Source organism: Amblyomma mixtum, chromosome 2 (assembly GCF_055824585.1).
Source record: "Amblyomma mixtum isolate Tamu chromosome 2, ASM5582458v1, whole genome shotgun sequence".
Taxonomy (NCBI): domain Eukaryota; kingdom Metazoa; phylum Arthropoda; class Arachnida; order Ixodida; family Ixodidae; genus Amblyomma; species Amblyomma mixtum.
This window is the reverse complement of record NC_143013.1, coordinates 175932163-175955341: the sequence shown is the minus strand read 5'-3', so window position 1 is coordinate 175955341 and position 23179 is coordinate 175932163. Positions and strand designations below refer to the sequence as shown.

General features: G+C 46.2%; 1 protein-coding gene across 1 annotated transcript in view; it reads right to left on the bottom strand.

The window, feature by feature from the left end:
- The window catches only part of LOC149361713 (fatty acid synthase-like), a 120000-nt gene that overhangs the window by 12677 nt on the left and 84144 nt on the right, over positions 1-23179 (bottom strand). The window contains exons 19-24 of the mRNA XM_089572777.1: positions 19093-19212; positions 11981-12336; positions 8400-8753; positions 5458-5701; positions 2247-2483; positions 1036-1263 (exon numbers count right to left, since the gene is read on the bottom strand). Coding sequence (XP_089428903.1) covers positions 1036-1263; positions 2247-2483; positions 5458-5701; positions 8400-8753; positions 11981-12336; positions 19093-19212 — 1539 coding nt within the window. The remainder of the gene's footprint in view (positions 1-1035; positions 1264-2246; positions 2484-5457; positions 5702-8399; positions 8754-11980; positions 12337-19092; positions 19213-23179) is intronic.

The following is a 23179-nucleotide window of genomic DNA, read 5'->3' as shown; positions in this document are numbered from 1 at the left end:
TGGGGATTATCGGGCTTAAGCGGGCAGTTACCGCTGTAACTGCCACTGCGAGCTTGGACCTGCGTTCCAAGGCGATTTAGCCTTCCCAAGGCTGTTTAGTCGGCGCCTCTCCGGTACCCGGTCAGTAGCGTCACCCAACTCGGGCCTTCGCTCTAGCCGCGCTGTCGCCGGCTATTCCTCATCTCTATTGCCCCCCCCCCCCCCCCCCCCCCTCGTCAACGGCGCCCTGACGCCGTTCGGTCCGGCAGTGCTTAATCCTCAGGAATTCTGCAGACTTTTCGAATCAGACGTTCGTCGCGAGCTTGTGTCTCGGCTGGTGTCCGTTGAGACGAGGGGATTAAAACAAGGGGGGGGGGGGGGGTTGTCGTCGTGTGGCCGCTCTTCAGCCCCAAGCTGCCACCGCTCTTTTGCCTAGCCGTCGCGCATCGGCCCCAAAGGGCGATGGACGCCCGAGAGGCCCCGGCGCCTTCGCATCGTTCCACGAAAGGTGACACAAAAGGTCGAGCGCACCCCTCCGTCCCCTCCCGCCGGTGGGGGCGGGGGTCCATTGAAGATGGCAGCTGCGGGATGCGGAGAAAGAATTAGCGGTAGTAACGACCCCGCACGCACTACCGATCCCTTACAGGGTTCCTTGCGCAAAGAGCTTCCACGCTGCTCATTTAAGTTATATATTGGTAGGTAAACAACGCATGACCACCTGTGCAGGACGTACATACAGCCTGATGCAGAACTCGCTTGTTACGAAGCAGTGTTCTGTCAGTTGAAACGCGACCGTTTTATACACGGTAACTATTTCACACTTCGAGCGCTATTTACGTTATTCGTAGGTAGCAAAATCCCGCATCGTACAGTCAAACAATAATCGACTGTTTTCGCTAAGTCGCACATCGATGACGCTATATATGAGAGGTAAGGATAACTCTGAGGTGAGCTAATAGCCCGTTGCGCTTCCTTTGCCGTTAACAGCAACGAAATGCCAATAGAAATTAACCTTTAGCTTATAAAGATATTAAGGATCCGGGGTGCGCCGCTCACCTTTGTTTTGCTGATGTGCCACGCTGTCTCGAGAAACCGATTCTTCGGGGTCTCCGCCTTCGCTGATCTTCCTTAGTTCATTCAAGGTGAGCCGTCGGATCTCTTGCATGGACAGAGTGAAGTCAAGCTCGCGCTCGATCGTTTGCTTCACCTCGACGGCCATTAAGGAGTCCATGCCCAGTTCACGGAGGGTCGCGTTTGGATTCAAGCTTGAGGGATCCTTCACGCCTGCCGGGGTTTCGAAGCGAGTGCATTAGGTACAGTTTTAAAAAAATTAAGAGTGAAAAACACAAAGTAGACTAATTGCTTTTATTGATGGTTCCAGATAACTATTAGGCTATTTTTTTTTTCAGGTTAGTCCATCCGTTGTCAAAAACGCGAGGTAAAAGTGACAGCCTAGTAATGTAGTGACAGTCTGATTGAGTCAATAAAAGCTTGACTTTCGGAGGGTGTCGTTAAGGGCTTCTGCGCTAAAAAAGATGGAGATTTCCCATTCATGGGTGTGTACACGAACTAGGTTTTTTTTCCTACTGGACGCATGAGGGGCCAATGTACCCCGAACGTGGCTGTTTACAACCATGCGCGATTTACAAAAGCGGCCTGCGCCATTGTTCAGAGCACTGTTGCGTATTGAAGGTCAAGCCCACGTTAATGATCCAAGAAGCATCCAATCACTCATTTTTTGGCTCTCCATTCATCGTGAAAATTTCGCTTGCTACCCTCAAGCTCCTTGCGCTACGACTCAATCAAATACAGCCTGGGCGAGTAAGCGTTCTGTCATTTTGCTATTTACAACTACTTCCTCTCAATGTTTCGTTTTTTAAGTGTTTTACCGTTCAGAAAACACACCAATATGCCTGGGAAACGCCTTTGTTTGACGAAGACAGTGATGCGGTCGCAACAGTAGCAGAACCCGAAAGCAGTAAACCCCCTCTCCCCCTTTTTTCTCAATCATGTGGTTGGTGGTCGGTAACTATAATCGCTCAGTCGAAGTTCGGCGCTGCTGACGCAGTTTACAGCAGGACGTCCTTTACTCACGCCCTGCTCCCGAAATTTTGATTTTTTTTTTTGCAACCAAAATCTTACACGTAGAACGTTCAGAAATCGCAAATTACGACTGCGTTAGCTCAAGTATAATAAGGAGCAGTGAAAGGGCCATTGGCGTACTGCTGCGCGTACAACCCAAATCGCAACAGAATATTAAAACTCACCGAAGACGCGGGCAACACTCTGGACGAGGTCACGCTTCTTGTGGACGTCCGATTTGGTTGAAAAGTCAGCCTTTACGAAACTCGAAACTACGGTTCCACCGTGGCACATGAATCCATCCAGAACTTGCAAGCAGGAAGTGATTCGTTGCGATACGGTTCCACTGACCACCGCATCATCGCCTGCCATCTCCCGGAACACACCGACATCACCTATGGGGCCCCACTGGATAGCCAAGGCTGGCAAAGAAAAATGACAGAGCTGTTACATAACCACCTCAAGGGTTCAACGGTTGCACAAATATAACGTATCATCTTTATACCTACGTGTTCATGACCCTATTGTTGCGACCTTATACACTTGCCTATTGCTTAGTGTCAATGTTTCTTGTTTACTCTATATCTAAAATTTAGGTGATTTTCATCGGTGTTTGTTTTCTTTAATTTACTCTTAGCATCTATGTTGTGAGCACTGTACTCCCATGTTGTGTATTGTGTTCTGGCTGCAGCTGTGTTATGTTTTGGATATATGTTTAGCTCAATCGTATTTTTTTCTCTTATTAAAAAATGACAAGCTTTAGACATTGTGAGGCGCACTGTTTTTATACGTCCATATGAATAAATTAAAACATGGTGGGATTTACTCGTAGCGGCGGGTGTGATGAGCACACGGTGCATTGCCGATCCAACCCAGGTTCCTTGCGCCTGTAGCATCACACTTTAGTTAACCACTATGACGAAGATGAGATCTACGTCTGCCGCCGTTTAGCTAATAAGGGGAGGGGAGATGGGCGTCACCTCTGTGCTCTGCAGTCCCCCAGCAGCTACGAATGAACCCGAAATGGTGGCATCTTGTGTGCTCACGCCGATTTAGTGGCCAGAAAAGAAGTGCTATATAACAATGACATCACCATTATGAGTCGCACTAGGCTAAACGGAATAAAAGTAAAAAAGCGGCGATGACTGAGCCTTCAAATGTGGTGAAGCAAGCTCCGCGATATGTGCTGGCACTTGGAAAGCAGGAATAGACAAGTTAATGCATCTCCCGCTCAGTGCCATTCGGGCGGGAAATCCTGCCTTAGAAGCTGTTGGCCTTCGGCATCAGCTTCTACTTCAGTGTTGCCTCTTGTTTAGATCTCAGCGTAGGCACCGCTTCGGTATGATATTCGGTATAGTGCGATAATTGTTTAAGTAAATCTTTTTTTGCTTAAAAAGAAAGGCAAGGCCCCATGGTGCCTTGTAGTGTGCATGCCCTGTCTGGTTGATGTGCCTTTTTTAAAACCGATGCTGTTTAAGCCGGAGGCAGTTCCGTTAGTCGTGTTCGTCGTGCACAAAGGTGGCTCTGTACGCAGTAATGTGGTCGCCTACAGACGCCTGACGCCCCCTGTCGAAGCGGATGACAAGTATAGTATTAGTTGCCTTCTGCTTCGACAGGGGGCGTTAGGCGTCCGTGGGTGCCCTCACTACTCCGAGCACAGCTGAAGTTTATGATTTTCTTGGACACGAATTTTAATTGTGAGACAACTGTGGAACGTTTTATGGTACTGCCGTAGAAATATTGAATCTAACTGTCGATTCTTCCGATACGTTGAAACTTTTATTATACAAGTTTCTCCATCACTCGCATCAACTACTTAAGGCTGGCATAGAGAACCAATGAAGAACGTTTTCGACGATATAAAAAGCACTAATAGCAAACTTAGTCGGGCCAAACTCAAAAAGCATCGCGGTGTCATCAGTGTTGCTCGAGAGTGTAATCGGTAATCGTGAGTGTAATCGTGAGATCAAAGGTAGCATAGTGTCAGCGTCGCACTTGTGCAGCAAGGCACGCATCATGTAGAGTCGTGACGATAGTAGGCGGGATGCGGGTTGCGGAAAAGAAATTATTCCGCCGCGGTTGCGATAACACGGCCATTGAAATGCATAGAAGCGCGAGTTCACATGCGTGGCATGCGTGCTGCATCTGTTAGACAAGCGCCATCTATCTGGCACTGGAGGCAACAAAAAAATAAAAACTTACTTTTCCGCGAATCTGCACCTCGTGCAGTTTTGTTCATGACTGCACGTGATAGACACGAATGATTAGGCAAATATCTAGAAAAACTAATCAACTTTTTCTTTTTATTCTTTCTTTCTTTTTATTCTTTCTTTCTTTCTTCTTTATTTGTTGCTTAGACGTTTGCCTAAGAACGGGCTGAGGCTAAAGGCACAATGTTGCCTGAGAGGGCCTCAACCCCTGCTACATGACAAACAAACATACAAATTACAAATTATAAAAGTCCGGCGGGCCGGTACAAAATAATATCGTTGATAATGCCCTAAGCCAAAGGCCCTTAAGGGTAAATAAATTATGATGATAATGATGATAAGGAATAAAAAAAACAAAATCAAAGAAAAGTAGGCCAAAAGTAAGCGTTATACAGATGAAAATACGTACGGAAGAAAATACATACAGAGGAAAATACATACACATTCAGCAAAAATAAAGACAGCACTCATATCAGAGTGCGAAATTAAAGACCGTCAACAACAAAGTTGAGTAATCCTTTCAACTTTTCTTAACCAACAATGTGGTTCCAAATATCCATGACAAAAATGCGCATTTAACAGCTGGTTGTGTTGACTTTCGCGCATTGCTTGTTTTCTAAGTGGTATTGCTGCCATTTTGTACGCATCAAATGCAGGCGTTCTTTGTGCATTTGGTGATGCAGAAGCAGTTGACGTGATTTTGGCGAAAATACTAAGAGCAGCGAAGGCATTTACACATTTGCAATGGGGCAGCAGGCACTCAACGAGATTTGCAATGCATGTTTTTGTCGTCCGGCTTTCGGAACTAGAGTGCGGATTACAAATGTTAAAACTAGGCTCACCTTTGGTGTTGACAACCGGAAAGTTCAAAATATATAATTGTCCTTTGGTTAAAATAAAAAAAGATTCGCTAATTTTGTAAACCGCATATAATCATGCTCTATCACGGAGATAATCTCCGCCTTGCAGTACAATCTGCCTGCACAGACTTCACCGACGTATATTTCGCAATCTGTAAACAATAAAAAATCACCCGCAATAAATGACGCGCATAACGCGTCTACTATAGAACCACCATTCCTTTCTAAACAAGCACCTCTTGTGGATGCCAATACTGTAGGAGGGAAAAGTGTGGATTGAGCCCTCGAGACAAGTGTGACACCTGCAGTACTGAGGTAGAACTCACCGGGCAGTCTATCTGTGGCCCGGCGCTCACAAATGCGCTCCATGGCGGAGTTCGCATAGCCATAGTTTGTCTGCCCAATATTGCCGTAGCCAGACGATAGCGATGAGAAAACAACGAAATGATCAAGGTCCGGACACAAGCGTCGCGAGATAGTATCCATGTTCTGGGTGGCGTTTATCTTGATTCTGAATACGGTCTCGAAAGCCTCTGCAGTTTGGTTCTCGAGAAGTCCGTCACGAAGCACCTGCAAATAAGTAGACCAAGTGCGTCCACACCTCTATATTCTCATAACAAGCTACAACGGGTGCAGCATGGCGATGGAAGTAGGAATGAGCATGTAAAATAGTAGAAGGGCAGAATAAAGCAGCAAAGTGCGCGCGCAGTTGTCGCTTTTTCTGTTTACAGTATTACTGGTGCGCAGATCTTGTGCCCTTCTGAGGTACTGAAAGTAATACATGAATGCCGCAATATCTGAAATCTTTCCAACAATTGGGGTTGCATTGTATGCACACCACCAGAGAAGAACTCCCTTGTTCGGCCTGTTGTTTGGGCAAGCCTCGAATTTCTGACTTTCCGAAAGGAAAACCGGAAGAAGAAATTCGGTTCATTTCTAATGTCTATCGAATTTCATATTCTCAGGAAGTGACCAAACAAGCGGGCACTGATATGTCCTTAGCAGAAGGTATACAAAGCTGCAGAAGGTATACAAAGCTTCTCTCATAATTATAACGAGCCCCTCAATCCCCTTCCCTTGTTTGCTTAATTGTTTAGCGAGGGCCTCGGTTCTGGCAGCCTTGACGCCATAGGAAGCATAAAAGGGTTCTCACACAGCTTCCACCCTCTGCGTTCGATGGCGTTCTACGTCACACCAGCGGTAAGAGAGGACGTTCCACGTACGCCGCTTACGAACGTGGGTGCCGCTGATGAACTCTCAAGGTTAGGTTATTTCTAAACATAAATACCCCCGAAAGCAGGAGGTTTGACAGCCGTCGCCGTAGCTCAGAGGTAGAGCACCGGACGCGTAGTTCGGAGGTCGTGGGTTCGGATCCCACCGGCGGCATGTGGTTGTTTTTTCTTCTGCTTTTCTAATCAATTGGCTTTAAGCGACAACATATTCAGTAATATTCTTACTTGACCAACACTACAAAAAAAAATTAATTAAAAAAAAAACCAGTGCCCCTTGGTTTCTGTGCCTGTTGGCTTCTCTCATACTTATAACGAGCCCCTCAAACCCCTTCTCTTGTTTGCTTAAAGCTACAAATAGTTCTAACAAACCAAAAAAAAAGAACTCAACTAAAAGCGTACTTCGGGAACTTGGTAAACTAGAGATTGCGCCTTGAATTTATTTTGTTGGTTTATGGGGTTTAACGTCTAAAAGTGACTCCGGCTGTAAGAGGTGCCGTAGTGGAGGGCTCCGGATAATGCGACCACCTGGCAGTCTCTAACACGGGCCTCCTGCATTTTACCTCTGTCAAAATGCTACTGCCGCTGCCGCGTTCGAATCCTCATCTTCCAGGTCCGCAGTCGAGCCCCGTAACCACTGAGCACCGCTTACAAAATGTTTTAGACAGTCTATAGAGTTCCGTCTATGAAGTCTATAGACTCTCTATAGAGAAATTCTAGACAATAGCCTATAGGCAATTCGAATGCTATAGGCAGTCTATAGACAATTTATAGGTTTAAGGCCACACAATTTTAGTCATACGCTAAACAGTAGACGAGAGAATCTTGCTGGTGTATCATTGATATGGTTTATTGTTTACGGGGGTTTAACGTCCTAAAGTAACTCAGGCTATCAGGAACACTGTAGCTAAGGTCTCCGGAAATTTTGGTCAACTGGTGTTCTTTAACGTGCACTGACATCGCACAGTACACGGGCCTCTAGCATTTCGTTTCCATGGAAATTCCACTACCGCGGCCGGTATCGAACCCGCGTCTATCGGGCCAGCAGCCGAGTGCCATAACCACTGAGCCACCGTGGCGGCCTCTCGAATTTATATGTTGCGTAACTAGCACACTACGATAAAGATCGTTCCAGGCCGGCTAGGCTTTAATTGGCGAGAATGCGGCTACAATTCTACACATCGAATGTGCCATGGAGCGGGAGCCAAAAAGAAAAACAGTCAGCTGAAAGAGCATGGAGGCACGTGAAATTAAAAATCGAGAGGAAGCTTCCGTCATCACCGTATTCTTGCCAGCGTCATACATAAAATTTCTTTGCGGAATGCGTATTCGAAATTATCTCTGCCTGTGTCACCGTGATTTATTAGTCTTTAAATACATTCTGGGCATGCACTAAAATACTTCTCAACAAAATGTATCCTCCAGTTCATCCTTGTGTTCTCCCGTTCATCATGCTGTGATCACCAAAGATCTGCGCATGAACTGTAATACCTACGAGAAAGAGTACTGTGTTCGTGGGTTGTCTAGGCCATGCGCTTGCACAAAGGGCCCTCATGACAATTTCCCTCAGTGTAAGTGCCTTTGCGCTAAGACGCTGTTAAGCGATCAGCGATGCCTCAATATGACACTTTCACAGTTTTGCGGCAGTCTTTTGTATTTGGAAGAAAGTACAAAATGTTGTGTGCAAATAATTCACAGCAGCGATGCATGTAAAAGATCCTTCGCGGCAGTTGTTCAGCACAGCCCCAAATTCTTGAAACAGTAGCAAAAAGCACAGGATTAAGAGAAGGTACAAATCAATCAAATAGTTTCATGTCAAGTCAAGAGCATCCCGCCACAAATAATTTATAACGGCGTGTGCAGGCGGTAGCTCCTTTTTGTTTCTATCCAGTAAGCTAGGACATTTAGAATACGTAAGGTTTGACATAATGTAGAACCGATGACCTGTACAGCCCCTGCAGTAAGAGGCCCACCTCAGGCTCGGAGTATTATGGTAACAGATAAGGATATCGCCCAACCGCGAACACAATAGAACCTACCACGCCCAGGTTGAAGATACCTCCGACAGCGCCCATGTTCGCTGCTTCGGCAATGATCTTCCGAGCACCGTCTTCCGTTGAGGCATCTGCCTTGCTCACAATGATTTCGGCTCCTGCCCGCCGCCAGCGGCGCAGGCACAGTTTCTGGTACCCGGTCCGCACTCCGGACCGAGTAGTAAGTACCAGCTGGCGGCAGCCACGGTTCACCATCCAGTCGGCCAGTTCGAGGCCAAAGCCGCCGAGGCCTCCGATGATGATGTACGATTTGTGTTGGTAGAAGTAGGTGCGCGCCACCGCTTGCACTGTAATCGGCTTGGCAGGCATCACAACCCGTTGACTCTCTTCCGGTCTGATCTGCATGATATGTTTTACAACTTTTCTCTCGAGGCATACACGCCTAGAGCACACATGCGGTTCTCTTTTAGATATCAACAACCAAAACGCTCTCCGGTTCCAACAAAGTAGCTTTCTGTTGCTTTTTTTTTCGCGTTTGAGGAGATGACCCGATTTAGTCCGACATTGGAAATTTTACAAGGAAATGCAAAGAATGTAGTACTGAACTCCAATGTAAGCGCATCTGGGAGCTTCCAATTCTAAAAATACTTTGAGAACTCTAGCCGCATTCTTGGTACTTTTTGACATTGGCGTTCTGTTCATATGCCCTTTGTAATCACTCCTCATTGCTGACCGCTGACTGACATTACGATCTCCCTAATAAAGAGGCAGTGTTTATGCCTCCAAAAGGATAAAAACACGAAAAAACTTGAACGCAGAATAAAAGCAAGGATTAGTGCATAGATCGAACCCTTATGTTGCCGACGTAGTCAAAATAATAAAACCCAGCTATTGTCAACTCTTAGCAAGAACTAATACGTTTTGAATATACGGTGGGCTATTTAAATTGTATTTATACATATTTTGTATTCACGAATCCACTAAATATATGTAGGAAATACGTTCCTGAAATTTCATGCTTGGTATTCGAAATATATTCTTAAAATATGCCAAAGATACCTCACTTAAAGCATACTTCGAGCAATTTTCAAATACGTGAAAAAATATGCATGCAGTTTGAACATCTTTTCAGTATATTAAAAGTGTACTTCCGGAAATATGAAATTAATTCTTCAAAAGTATACTTCAATTCTAAAAAATGGGCAGTCCTTGTAAACGTATATGTATGCAGTTTTAGCATATTGTCAATGCATTAAAAGTGTACATTCGTTAATATGAAATTAATTCATCCGAAGTATACTTCAATTCTGACAAACGGCCAGTCCTTTTAAACGTATTTGCAGCACACTTCTAGCTGCCGTTGAACAGTCGAGTGCTCGAAGTCGCGTGTCAGGAAATGGCATTTGCGTGTTGTCAACTTATTTGAAGTGTACTTCAGTAAATACGCAATATAATTCGTTCAAAGAATACTTAAATTCTAGCAAATTGGTAGTCCGCCTTCGCATATTTGCAGGACACATCAGGCTGCGGTTCAACAACCTAATGATCGAAATCGAGTTTAGGTAAATCGCATTTCGGTGCTGGCAATGCTTTTAAAGTGTGCTTTCGTAAATACCCAATTAATCCGTCCAAGTACACTTCGATTCGAACAAATGCACAGTCCGCGCAAACATATTTAAATTACACTTCAAGCTACCGTGGAACAATCTAGAGCTCGAAATGACGTTTCAGGAAACAGTGAAAACTCTCCCTTTCCTGTCGTCCTTTCGCTGCAACACAGTAATCATAACGCAGGGCAAAGACGCAGGGCAATTTTTTTTCTGATGAGGGGCAGCTTTTGGTGTGGAGCAGTGCCACTGAACTCACGTTAGAGCGAACTCACTTCGTCGAGCTGTTGAACCTGTCAACTCTCCTCCACTGTGTGTTCGAAACTTGTTTTGCCCCCGAAAGGGCGCAGCGGGGTTAGCGGAGCCTCCTCCAATGCACACCCCTGAAGAAGCCGGGCGCCGGGCCGGGGGTGGCTTGTACCCATTTTTACCGGTGGGTGTCCGGCGGTGGGTTTCGAACCAACCACCTCCCGCAGCCGAAGCGAACGCGCAGACGCAGGGAAAATAACGCAGGGCAAAGACGAGACGGGACGAGAACGCCTGCGTTGTTCCCGCGCTATGATTACTGTGTTGCAATGAATTACCAACCTGCCCAAGCCTTTTCTGTTCTGAAGTCCTTTCGTTTATGGTAGCTTCTAGCAGGAAGGTAATCACCACTTATTTACACTACGTGCGGAGAACGTGATAGCACGATACCGGCAAAGGCGCCTTGGGTATCTCCGGGCCCGAATATGCCAGCGAAAAGGACCACGACCGACAATGCCGACCGGCTGCCTTAGACGCCCGTGTATCTGTTGGTTGACAGTTCGACTCCTGACCTATTTCTGACTCAAGTTTCGACTAGCAATTCTGTTCTAGATCGCCTCCTTATTCGAACGCGGCTAGTAGGGCACTTCTCGGATAATTTTTCGGCCCACTGTCCTTGCGCAAAACAACGCCTCACCGGGCAAGAAAGTGCGTCGCTCTCGGAGGGTATATATACGGCAAGCCAACTACGGCGCTTGTCGGAACATTTGTTGCATTGACTTCTGTGAAGATTTGCTATGTAGGTATCTTTGCCGTTCCCATGCCGTCACGTGACCCTATAATCTCATGTACATCGTGATTGATGATAACTGCTTTTTTACAATTAGGTCTGCAGTTGAAGCATTAACCCGTCTCATTCTGTGAAGCCGACCGGTGTATTTCTAATGTAATCTATGTATTTAATGTATATTTTTACTATATTTTTATGCATTATAAATATGCTAAGCGGGCAAAAATGTACTTTTCATGTAAGTTAAAGAGCGTTCAAAATATTATTCGTAATATACTTGGAAAGCATTCATATTGCAGTTTCAGCATAGGGACAAAAAAAATGCGAAATAAATATGAAATTAATACAATATGTTTGAAAAGCATTTTAAGCACATCCTTTTTTTTCGCTAAGGGAAACACTATGTCAACTATTGTTCTCGGGCAATGCAGCTTATTTGTTTAGAATAAACAGGAAGAGGCGATGAGGAAAATTGGACAACAGCCTTGGATAGAGTAAGTAATCAGCCTAATCCACTAATTGAGTAGGGCAAAAAAAAAGCTTTTTCAGAACTCGCACTATAGCTAACTGCGAAGTATTATACCACACCTTTTTCTCAGCTAGCCTGTATTCGGGGGGCAGGTATCCGGAGCTGCTTCAAAACAAAAGGGGGCCTATATTTACTGCGAAATTATTACAAAGTCTCGTATTCCCGCAGTGAATACCTAAACTATTAAAGCTTGGATGCAGTAAAGACCGCGATACAGGAAGCGATAGAAAGAATTTCTTTTACACGTCACATCGGCGCTTAGCAACGAAATGAGCTATGAACGACGGCGGTGTGAAAAGACAAACCAAATGAATTCTAAGTTTTCGCATGCTTAACAGCTAGTATCCGCAGTTGTTCGAAATACTGCTGAAGAAGATTTTTATTGCCTCTCTCTGTTTTAGTATAGTACTTGGGTCTTGGAAAATGGAGTGGAGGATCACTAACGGTGGCTTACCTCGAGTACAACTTTTCCCACGTGCTTTCCTGAGCCGATGAAGCGGAAGGCCTTTTCGACTTCATCGATTGTAAATCGGGTGGTATCCAGTGGACGGACGGCACCTGACGTGATGCCCTCCTGAACAAGTTGCACCACGCGGTGTCTCTCGTCCAAGCCCGAGGGGGTGTCGTCGTGCAGGGCTTCCAGGAGGATTCCGTGGAAGCTGACGCTCTTGAGGAAGACGGACATACCCAGCGACGAGTCCTTAGACAGATCCACTTTCCCGATCTCTAAGAAGCGGCCGTGTGTGGCGAGGCAACGGACACTGGCCTGGAGCTTCTCTTGGGCCAAAGAATTGAGTACAAGATCAACGCCTGGATTGCAGATGGAAACGACAAAAAAAAAAACAAACGCGGGGGCATAAATGTTATAATTTTTCTTAAGTGAGTTCGTGAGCACGGATGAATACTGCGCGAAAAGCACTGGCAAGGATTAAAATGCTACACCCCTGGAAAATAGCGTACAGCCCACTACAGCCCAGGAAAATAGCGTGCAATACTTTTAAAACTTATTAGTTTATGTTGGAGTACTAAATTTTGTGCAGTGTTTTTATGAAACAGGTTACTTGAGGACAATAACTGAGCAGAGCAGCTCTCCCTGTGACGGCTTTATATTTCCAATTCCCATTAAAGAAGAACGGTGAACTGCAAATATCGTTCACTGAGAGAAACGTGATTTTTTCCCGACATTCAAGGCGGTTTTACCGTTTATGAGATTGAAAACGCTGTGGAAGCGCAATACATTTCCAAATATGATTTTGAGGTGTTTTTTTTACTGAGGGGACACTGATCAGATTTACATTTTAGCATGCGATAATAACCTCTGGGGATCCTGCAAAAGAAAACACCCTATTGCGAAAAGTGGCATGGCAGTCCTCTTGTTGCCTGCGCAGTCATTGTGGTGTACGAAACCCCACTGATGTGTGGAGGTGTCTACATAGGCCAGAGCGCGTGTTGTATAAATGACAGGGCATGGGAGCAGGAGAAGTCGCTAGTGAACGGGGATGGGTGCAATTTGTCGCCCCACTGCAACGAATGCAAGTGGGAGCCGGTGCTAAAAGGCATTACGATTCCAGGCACGAGTCGCGGTCATGTTGCGTGTAAAATGCTGGTGGCTTTTTTTTATTAAAACGAAATGGATCACATAAGTTTGCGACTCTTCTTTAGCTCTTGGAAGTAATGAAATTATCTTTCTAGAATTTTTTTTTTCAATGACATGATCCCTTCAGGCCCCTGCGTTCGCTGTTGTCAGGCGTGAAAGGCCGGGAAAATGGTGTTGTTTCATGTTCCGCTTGTTCCACTTGGTTGCTTTGATGTTAATGGAGCTATTTATTTTCATTGTTATTTTTCACTTTCTTGACTGTTGTTGTTCCGATTTTATGACAAAGATTTTTCTACAAATGCTTGACGTTGGTTTTGCTAAGAAATATCTGAAATTGATGTCAGCTGATTGATTAACCATCGTCCAACATAGACCAGTCCGTGAAGATGAAGGACCACAAGGAACGAACGTACGGCTGACCTGACAGTTCTGCGGACTTTTCTTTTTGTCCTCCTGCTTCTGCAGGGCCAGTCCTACCGTTCTTTTATTGCTCGCGATCCTCATTATTTCCCGACGCTTCTGTTCCTCACTACTTCGCAAGCTTCACCGGCTTCTGCCGCCACTTCGTATGTCGAGGCATCCAAATCCGCATCGCACACACTCTACGATTGCTCAGAGTCTGCCGCTCCTTCGGGGTAGTGAACGCACAGTTCACCGCTGTACAGACCGGTTCACACAGTTCAGTGCAAATCGTTTTGCTGTTCGCACAGAAATAATTAATATCCGGAGTTTGTTTGCACCGATTACTATAACACTTGCTCATACATACATGGAAGAAGCCAACATTGACCGAAACCACAAAGCATAGAGGATGTTTTTTTTTAATTACAATTTGCGATGTTCGTCGAAGGGAGATTAAGAGAGGAATCATTTTTTAAAATGTAATTGATTATACATCAGAAGAAAAGACAACCACATGACGCTACTGGGACCCGAACCCATGACCTCCGAATTTGGCGTCCGGAGCTCTACCAACCGAGCTACGGCGATGGCTGTCCATTCATCTACTTTCGTGGGCATTTACATGTCGCCGAACAGCCGGCGCCGTAGCATAGTTGGCAGAGCACCAGACGCGAAATTCGGAGGTTGCGGGTTCGGACCCCGCAGGTGACATGTGGTTGTCGTTTCTTGTGCTTCCTAACCAATTACCTTTAAAAAATGATTGCCTTGTTATTCTGCTAATGATCAACCCCACAAATTATAATAAAACATCCTCTATGCTTGTGGTTTCGCTGGGTGTTAGCTTCCGTCATGTATGCCATAGGAGCCCCTCTATTTTCTTCCCTTGCTCATACATAATCAGTGGAAGTGGTAGCACTAGTTTATGTATGGGCTCTTTAGTATATCGAAAAAAAGCATTTATCGTTTGTTCCTAGGAAAGATTGTGACCTAATTGAAAACTTCCACACGAGAGCATCCACATAATCCTACTAATCGTTCCCACTGGTACTTCAGCCCATAAAGCAATTGGTAAGCAGTTAGGTTGTTGCTTGCCATACTGCTCTTTTGTATTAAGACCGTCAAACCGGGCCAGCATATAGGCCGCAAGAACCGCGAAATATCCCGTATAGAGCTGTCGCTTCAGTGTGATGCACTTGGGTGCCTCTTGCACATATCAGAGGCTGCTTGGTAGCCTGACATTTATTCTGACTGTCTAATGCGACGTATACCTCGTCATTAATTGCGGTGGAATGGATTATCTGTGTAATTTTGCGGAGAGAATCAAATGTTAAGTCCTCCTGACTTTCTCTTGTGCCACCTATACAGCCATCGTTTAGAACCACTTGCAGAAGCAATTGTCACTAGCATGAGAAAGTTTCTACATTTACATCAGCCGAAAAAGCAGACAGGTATCGAGTGAGGGTTGCTTGATTCAGAGGACAACCCATGCGATGAACGAAATCACCAATATTTTGAACCTCCCCCCCACCCCCCCAATATATTTGGGGAACCACTTAAGTGTGATGGACTTAGGGCAAATTGCGATGGTCGAGCAAATGTTCTTGCGTGGGGCGAGCTGTCGCTGAACCATGCAGGAATTTTCTCTAAAATACTTACAACTTTACACCGAACTTAAACAACCCTTACACAAACCTTAAACAACAAGAAGGATTGAGAAAAACGACAGGAACGTGGTGTGAGATAATGCGACCAGATATATGTGTTCTTATTAACTCTGTTACTTCGTGTACGAAAGACGTCAATTCGGGAGGGTTAACTGATCAAGTGAGCAGCGGAAGCACCACAATCCTCCGACTGGACAACTACGTTGAGACAAATTTAGCGGCGTGGTCTAGAGCGGGAGATTCAGACTATTGGCGGGAAAGTCTACGGGGAGAGTAAAATGTATTGCTATAAATAATAATAATCGTTAGTGAAGCTTCCGCTGAAACTAGTCATTTGCAGCAATGTTTCAGAGGAGGAGCAATATCTGACGGGTACTCAAGAGAGAGAAAAATACACTCACGACAGACTAAGGCTTTAGGGTTAGTCCTGTGCTACAGAGAGAAGCGGCGTTTTGTTTTAAAAGACTGTGTGTAATGAAGAAGAAAGTTCATTTCAGGCGATCCCGGCATACCCCGATCTCAGTGCACAATTCAGGAGGCAAATGAAAGTGTAAGAAGGCATCTTGCAAGCTTTGCAAGAATAATAACGGCAGTTTAGTTATAAACCTACGGCGCAAAATGCCGAACCGATGTAAAGGAAACACCGTACTTAAATTAATCAATCAGTCTGCAAACAGAAAGGCGGATTTTATTGTTATTTCTACAGTGAATTCGAAACCTTTCGCAATCATTACTCGGACAGAGGAAACATCGTAGAGGATAAAGAAACCAGGTGCTTTTTTTTTGTCAGATTTTCGGTGCAATCGTTGGTTGAATATGATAATGTGCTCCCGTTCATGAGACAGATAACTGCAGCTTGCCATAGTGTGCTCCCGTTCATGAGACAGATACCTGTAGTTTGCCATTGTTCTACTATACAACCACCAATGATGGGGTATCATTACAATAGTGGCGGCAACACTGCGACAGCAGTAGGAATTTTCTGTACGCTTTTGGGGCAAAGCCCCGCCGCGGTGCCTCAGTGGCTACGGCGCCCGGCTGCTGACCACAAAGACGCGGGTTCGATCCCGGTCGTGGCAGCAGAATTTGGATGGAGGCGAAATTCTAGAGGCCTATGTGCTGTGCGATGTCAGTGCACGTTAAAAAACCCCAGGTGGTAGAAATTTCCGGAGCCCTTCACTACGGCGTCCCTCATAGCCTGAGTTGCTTTGGAAAGTTAAGCCCCAATAAACCAAACCAATAAACCAAAGCTTTTGGGTCAATGATATGCCTTTTCAGTGGCGCAGCTCTTGGCGACAGGGGGTGCTGCAGCTGTGCGCATGAACTTACCCTCAATGGTTTTCGCTTATATATGTGCTGTAGCTGTCGTGTTGTGTTGGGCGATACGGCGGGGTAGATTTCTGTTTTGGTTTTATTCTATCTCCTTTGATAATGTATACTTGTACTTTAAATTTGGTGCGCTGTGGCGTTGTTCAGCGCGATTTTGATGGGAGGCACCCGTAGTTATTCTGCTCGCCGAGTGGGTCTCGCTTCCTCAACACGCACTGAAAGGCCATCTTGTTCGCGTTGGTTTTGCGGTCCTAGTCAGCATTGGTCTGCTTGCAATCCATCTCGCGCAGAGTATTCGTTCTCCTTTATCTGGCGTCGTGGCAGTTCTCCGTGTCAGTAACCCCTCAGTCTTTGCAGATGAGCGCGTCGCGCGTGCCGGGCTACAGCAGGCATCATGGCGCTCACTGCGACTGCGAGGGCGTGAACCGTACACGCGTCCTAACTACCAGTGCCACAGGAGGAATGCGCGTCTTCTCATTGGAGAGGAGAAGGTTCTTGTTCTGCTATGAAGAAGTGCGCTGTAGCGCTGGGCGCAGCGCCCCACTACACGCGCTACTAAAGCGCGCTAAACCTCTCTTTCTTGCGACGCGTTCTACTGAGACGAATGAAGCGGTCTCCGGCTTCCCCTCATTCTCCCTCATTGGTACTTCTCCGCTGTGGTTGGCCCTCTGATCCCACTCTCCTCCTCTGTCTGGCTTCTCTATTGGGCTCCAAGGTGCTCCTACTTCCTCCTCTGTCTCTCCTTTCCATTTCACGCTGAAGATTCCTAGCTTCGGCCCGCTTCGGCCTCACACGATAGCATCGGTGTTACGGCAGTGTGATAATCGTGCCACACTCGGAGGAAAAGGTTTTCACACTGAAGGCACATTCCGTCAATTAAAAATTTTCCCACTGTTTGACCCGGAGGCTCAGCTTTCTTTTTTTGTGTGTGTTTTGCTCTTGCATTTATCGGCAATAGACTTAAGTGAGATAGTTTTTTTCGGTTTCTTATACTAGGAAGTAGTGCTCTTACATAGCGTCAGCATGCCTACAGGAGCGGCTCGTAGCGCCTGGAGCGTGACTCAAGAGCGGACCCTCACCTTATTGTATTGCGAAGCAATACTACTCCCAAGAACGGCCTTTCGCGTAGCGGCAGCCATTTGGCACATTTGACCTTTAGAATGACCTCTGACGTCATACCATGCTTAGTGACGTCACAGCGTGACGTCATACCAGGAACGAGAGACGAGCTACCAACTCGGCTCGTCGGATAACGGCTCCGCTTGGCACGGCGCGCCGCGCTCCTCCCGCTAGAGGCGCTAGTGACGTTATAGCGTGACGTCATACCAGGTGCGAGAGACGGGCTACCAACTCGGCTCGTCTGGTAACGGCGGCCGCTGGGCACGGCGCGCCGCGCTCTTCCCACTAGAGGCGCTGCATATGCAGTATAAAACACCTGCTTTTGCAACCTACCAGGCGTAACCAAAGATAAGCCCCCGCCAATTTTTTGAAGCTACATTTTCTGCTTGCAGGCCTTAAAGGGAATGATTATATGAAGTAAATTGGATTTAAACATATAATGAATTTAGAAAGATATCGCTCACGCGGTTTCTGCTTGGAGGAAGCCAAGGACGCAGCACTGTACGGCAAGAAACTCGCTGCTGCCAGGTACCATATTATCGTCGGTTTCAATGGTGCGCATGACACCACATCACTGCCACTGCAGGTAAGGAATGTCAATCTGGACTTCCTGGGAGAGGTTTTAGGACAACCGGGGCTCGGACACAAGCTTTGAAAGTGGGATCAGTTCCGCGTGACGGGCGTAGTCACAGCAACTCCGACTCGGCTCCTTCTGAGGATCCTCCCAAGTGCCGCCTACTCTATGCGGGAAGAACAGTGGGGCAGGGCGCAACAAACGGAGGAAGTGCCGCATGTGTGCAGTGAGGAGGCATTCCGCAATCGTCAAAACGAGGTTGCAGTAATTCACACTGAGAAGCTTAGGCGCTGACAAGCTGGGGGTTCACCAGGTAGGTCGAAGAACCTGGATAGCTTCGCGAAATAAAAGACGTCACGTGCGACCGATTCAAAGTGTAGGGGTGGAGGGATGCAATCTACCAGTTTGTCAATGTTCTGCTAAACGACTGAGCTTCTACTGGCGCGTCGGAGCAGGAGTAGCGTTTGATGGGCGTCGATAAGGGTGAAGATGCGGGCCATAAGACATTAAGCCTGAGGACATAATCATCATCATGGCGATGGTGACCACGAAAAAAAAGCGCCTTTTATACACCTACTTTCTCCGCACAAGAAGAAGGAGATTTCATTGGTCTGAACTGAGGGGACTTATTAGGCGCAGGAAGAGAAAGAGTGCAAACTGCTATTAGCAATGCACAGAAAAAGGATGCCCAAATGAGAAATCGGAAGGAGTTACCGAATGCACGTAGAAGCGATAACTTTGCAATAGCAGCATTTGTCTTTCCTAGAAACAGAATAAAAAAGTCAGGAGTGAGAGGACGCCGATGTGTGAGCTCGTCATGCCCATACGGGACACCACGGCGCCAGGATCACGCCGCACATTCAAAGCAAAAGTCCACTTACCTCTGCCTTTCGTTTCCGTAAGCACGTGCCTTTCGAAGGAAAGGTCACGCGAGTTGGCGAAGTTTCTTTCCTTCAGCTGTGGGAAGCGGCGCATCAAGAACTCTCGCTTTTCTCTGGATCCTGCACACATATTGAAAACAGTTTATATATAACTTACCACATAACTTCATTGTACGGAATATTCCTATTTGAGAAAGTTCAGGGTCTTCAGGGCGTGAAGCTGAGTAGCAGACACGAGAGGGAAATTGGGATATATGTTTCCGCCACTGGTCATGAAATTCCGCAGTGAATTGTCGACGCAGGAACACAGTATGGTGGCTAGGAGCAAAAGACAGCTTCTAGCCAGTTCACTCCAGCTTTCAGAAGAGCGATAGCCGAGACTCACTCTGAAGCTCTAAGCCTACACAAAAGTTCCTTGTACTGCATATGGAAAACATGGGCTGGTCATCGCCTGGTCAGCACCTGTTCGTACGTCTCTTCCTGTTGTCCGTGTTTTTTTTTCGCCGTTGTTTTAGAATGAACAACCACCAGCTCGCCCAAGTTTTTACCTTAGCATTTTACGGAATAGGTTCCAATGAGACACATTTTCAGTGGCAAGGGAGCTTATTTCCGAGCCCGCACACGGTAATCACCTCTTCCGCTGAGCAGGACATCATGCGACATTACTGCAAGCTGACACAATTAAGGTTTTCCACTATATCATAAACCCGGTAAACTCGGTGTTTTAGAGCGCAGCTCTTTGGAGCCCGTTCCTGCGTTTCGCGGCGCCGCCGTGGTCCCTCGTAACCAGCTCCGCAGCCGGGGCAGCGCGATGTTCTAGCTGTGCGCGCTCCGGGCGCCATTTCTCCCGCACGCCCAAGCCGAAACGCATAGAAGCCGGCATTAGTCACTTCGTGTACCCCCCCCCCCCTCGCACCCATACCTCTCGCCCTCTTCCTCCGTGGCCGCTCAAGGTTCCTATGCGCCCACGCGCTGCCTTCCTCGACCTCCCGATAACTTAATTGCCATTTCTCCGACCACAAAGCTTCCTTCATGACAATCAAGAACTGTTAGTGGAGTGTTTCTTGAAGGTGGAATATGTGTGAAAAAAAAACAAGTCTGTAATTGTACATACATGTCTTGCTCGAATTCTTTGCTTCAATCTATCGAGAAGCTGAAACAGCTGGTGAGCTGCACTCATATTTCGGATTAGGAGGTAACGTAATCGTCCGCAATTTTTTCTTTTGAAATCTCGTGAGCTTGACGCTCTGAAAGATAGAGCCAAGTGGACTGATCAACACGCACACAACGAAAATGCACTGGCCACTGCATTGCTTCACTGTCCCTTGCAATTTTTTTAAGGTAACGGCAGATGTCTCAACGTGCTCGAGAATATCGATCGATACGGAAAAGCGAAGAATTTCAGCAATTTTTTTTTCGAGCTAGCATCATGTTAGAGAAGGAAATCGACAGATCTTCAGTAACTGTTCTGTGCATTCAATTAGCCTAATAAACAAAAGTATGAGATTAGACGACCGCTTGAGAGGATGCTGTTACGCCTCGAAATCAAGAGCTACATTCTGTAAGTCAGAGAGAGTAAACGTTTTGGCAAAAAAGGAGACCGGAGAGGTTTGTGGGTAGGGCCCTCAGTCTAGGACTGCTGTGTTTCCGCCGATCATTTGGCGAAGGCGACTAGCGCATCCTGGACTCCCAAGGTGCCGCTGGCCAACAACAGCTCGCACGGCTCTGACGCCGCGTTCGGCGACTTTCGGTGCTTTGGTTTAACTGAGTCTGCCCATGTAATGTATCCGAGTGTAGAAACATCACCAGACAAGGGACATGTGTGTGCGTATAATGTTGGGTGAATGCGCTGTAGGTGGTGGAGACTGGGGCAAGTAAGTGTTTGGATTCATCTGAGGTGATAGGAGTCCACCGGGCAAAGTTGATAATGTTGCCCACGGTAGTGACACCCATTTAGGCAGAGGTTCTGAATTGATGAGAAGGTCCCGGTTTGATAAAGCAGTTGCCTTCAGTGACCGGAGCACATAGAGCACTTATTCAAAGATCACCTCTGTGTAAGTAGCAGTCGCTTATTCATGAATGCTGAAAACACACCCACCCTGCACACATATAAATAAACAGGTTCGCAATGTCAGTTACACACGAAAGCAACAACCTAAGACAGTATGATATCGGTTTTAAGGGGAAAGCTTTTAATGGCTCATACTGTGGTGACCAAGACGTGTTAGCAAATTTCACATTGGTTGAAATGGTCATGACGTCACTGCGCGCGAACTTTGACAGGTGTCCACCGAAATATATGCCAGACAGTTACTGCGCAATTTCCTTTCCTCGAATGCAATTTTCGACTGTAGTCCACTGAGATATGTGAAACAGTTACTGCGTAATTTCCTTTCCTCAAATACAATTTTCATTTTCTTTATTACGGCCCCTCTTTCCTCTTTCACTCACACTTCCTCCCTTCCTGCACGGTGCGGCTCTGGTGTCCATCGAGATGACAGAGAATTACAGCCCCATTTCCTTTCCTCAAAAACCGTCGCGTTCAAAGGGCAACGCACCGCGTTCCGTGGACACTCTGGCAGCGCTACAACATGCTGTCGCGTTCCACTCCTGAAGGCAATGATTAAGCGTCATTAATTGGCCGTTAATTAATGCACCAAAAGAATGTGAAGTGAACAATCGCGTAGCAGAATGCAGCACTCAGGCTTTCGGCTTTCACCACTTTAGCCGCTAAAGTTCATCGTAATTTTTCCACTTCACACGGGGGTCTCATTGACATAGTGCAGAGTGATACCTTTAGCGACTCTATCGCTTTGAGCGTGGAGTCATGGTGCTACAGCGGCCGTAGTATTATTTCTGACTGTGTTTAGACTCTTTTCCTCGCAGCTGATTGCGCAGGGACCTAGCAACGAACTCCAGGCGAAAGCATACTGTTATCTGTCACATAAATGCTTATGGGGAGACAAGGGAAGGGAAAAGAGAAGCTCGTTTTGACATACATCACGGAGGCCAATCGCCATCGAAACCGGGGAGTATAAAGATGTTTTTCTTAGTTTTTGTGGTGTTCTTCGATGGGAGAATAATAGGGTAATTATTCTAAATATAACTGATTACGAAGCAGAAGAAACAACAACCGTATTCCGCTGGTTGGATCCGAACCCCACGATCTCCGAATTTCGCGAGCGGTGCTCTACCAGCTCAGGTCCGGTAAGGGCTGCCCAATCTACTTTTGGGGTATTCATGTGTAGTGTGTTGTGGCGGACGTAGTACGTCCTGTATTACCGCGACTACCACGTAGGAACGTGGTCCAACGGTGAGGGTAGAAGCTTTGCGAGAACCTACGGCATCGTGGTTTCGTTTTCCACTAGCGGGATGTGGTTGCTTTTTCTCCTGCTTTCGCATCAATTATCTTTAAAATAATTAGCCTATTATTCTCTTATTGATGAACACCACACAGTAAAGAAGATATCCCCTATGCTGCTTGAATTCCGTGACTGTTAACTTCTGACATAAACACTCAGTTTATAAATGGCCAGAAGAGCCAGATTCGTTCCGTCTGGATGCTAGACAGATGCGCTAAGACTGCTAACTTCCCTAAGAAATTCCAAGAAATTTCCGGATAAAGGCATACTAAGGTATAATGTACGGGCTTTAACGTCCCTATCTTAGAGGGGATATGAAGGTCACCGTTGCGGGACTGCGTATTAATTTCGACAACTCAATGTTCATTACATGCACCCTTCCTTATAAGAATTTTATCAATTGTATTGCTGGCTGTATGGAGGACTATGATAGCTGTGCAGTCGTTTTAGATATCTACTAATATTTTCACATAAGGTTCTTGTACGCCTTGATTCCGCAATGCCTGCAGTACTGATGAGGTTTGCACTGAGCTAAATGCTTTCTCGTCATCAATATCAAGGAAGATTGCATACAGGGGTTGGTATTATTTTGCGCAATTCTCTAGTACCTGATTCAAAATGTGAACAGGGTGGACGGTCGAGTATCCTTCATGAAAGCCTGATTGATCATTTGGTTGATTGAAGCCTAAAGTTTTCCTTAATCAGTTAGCAATTACCTTAGTAAA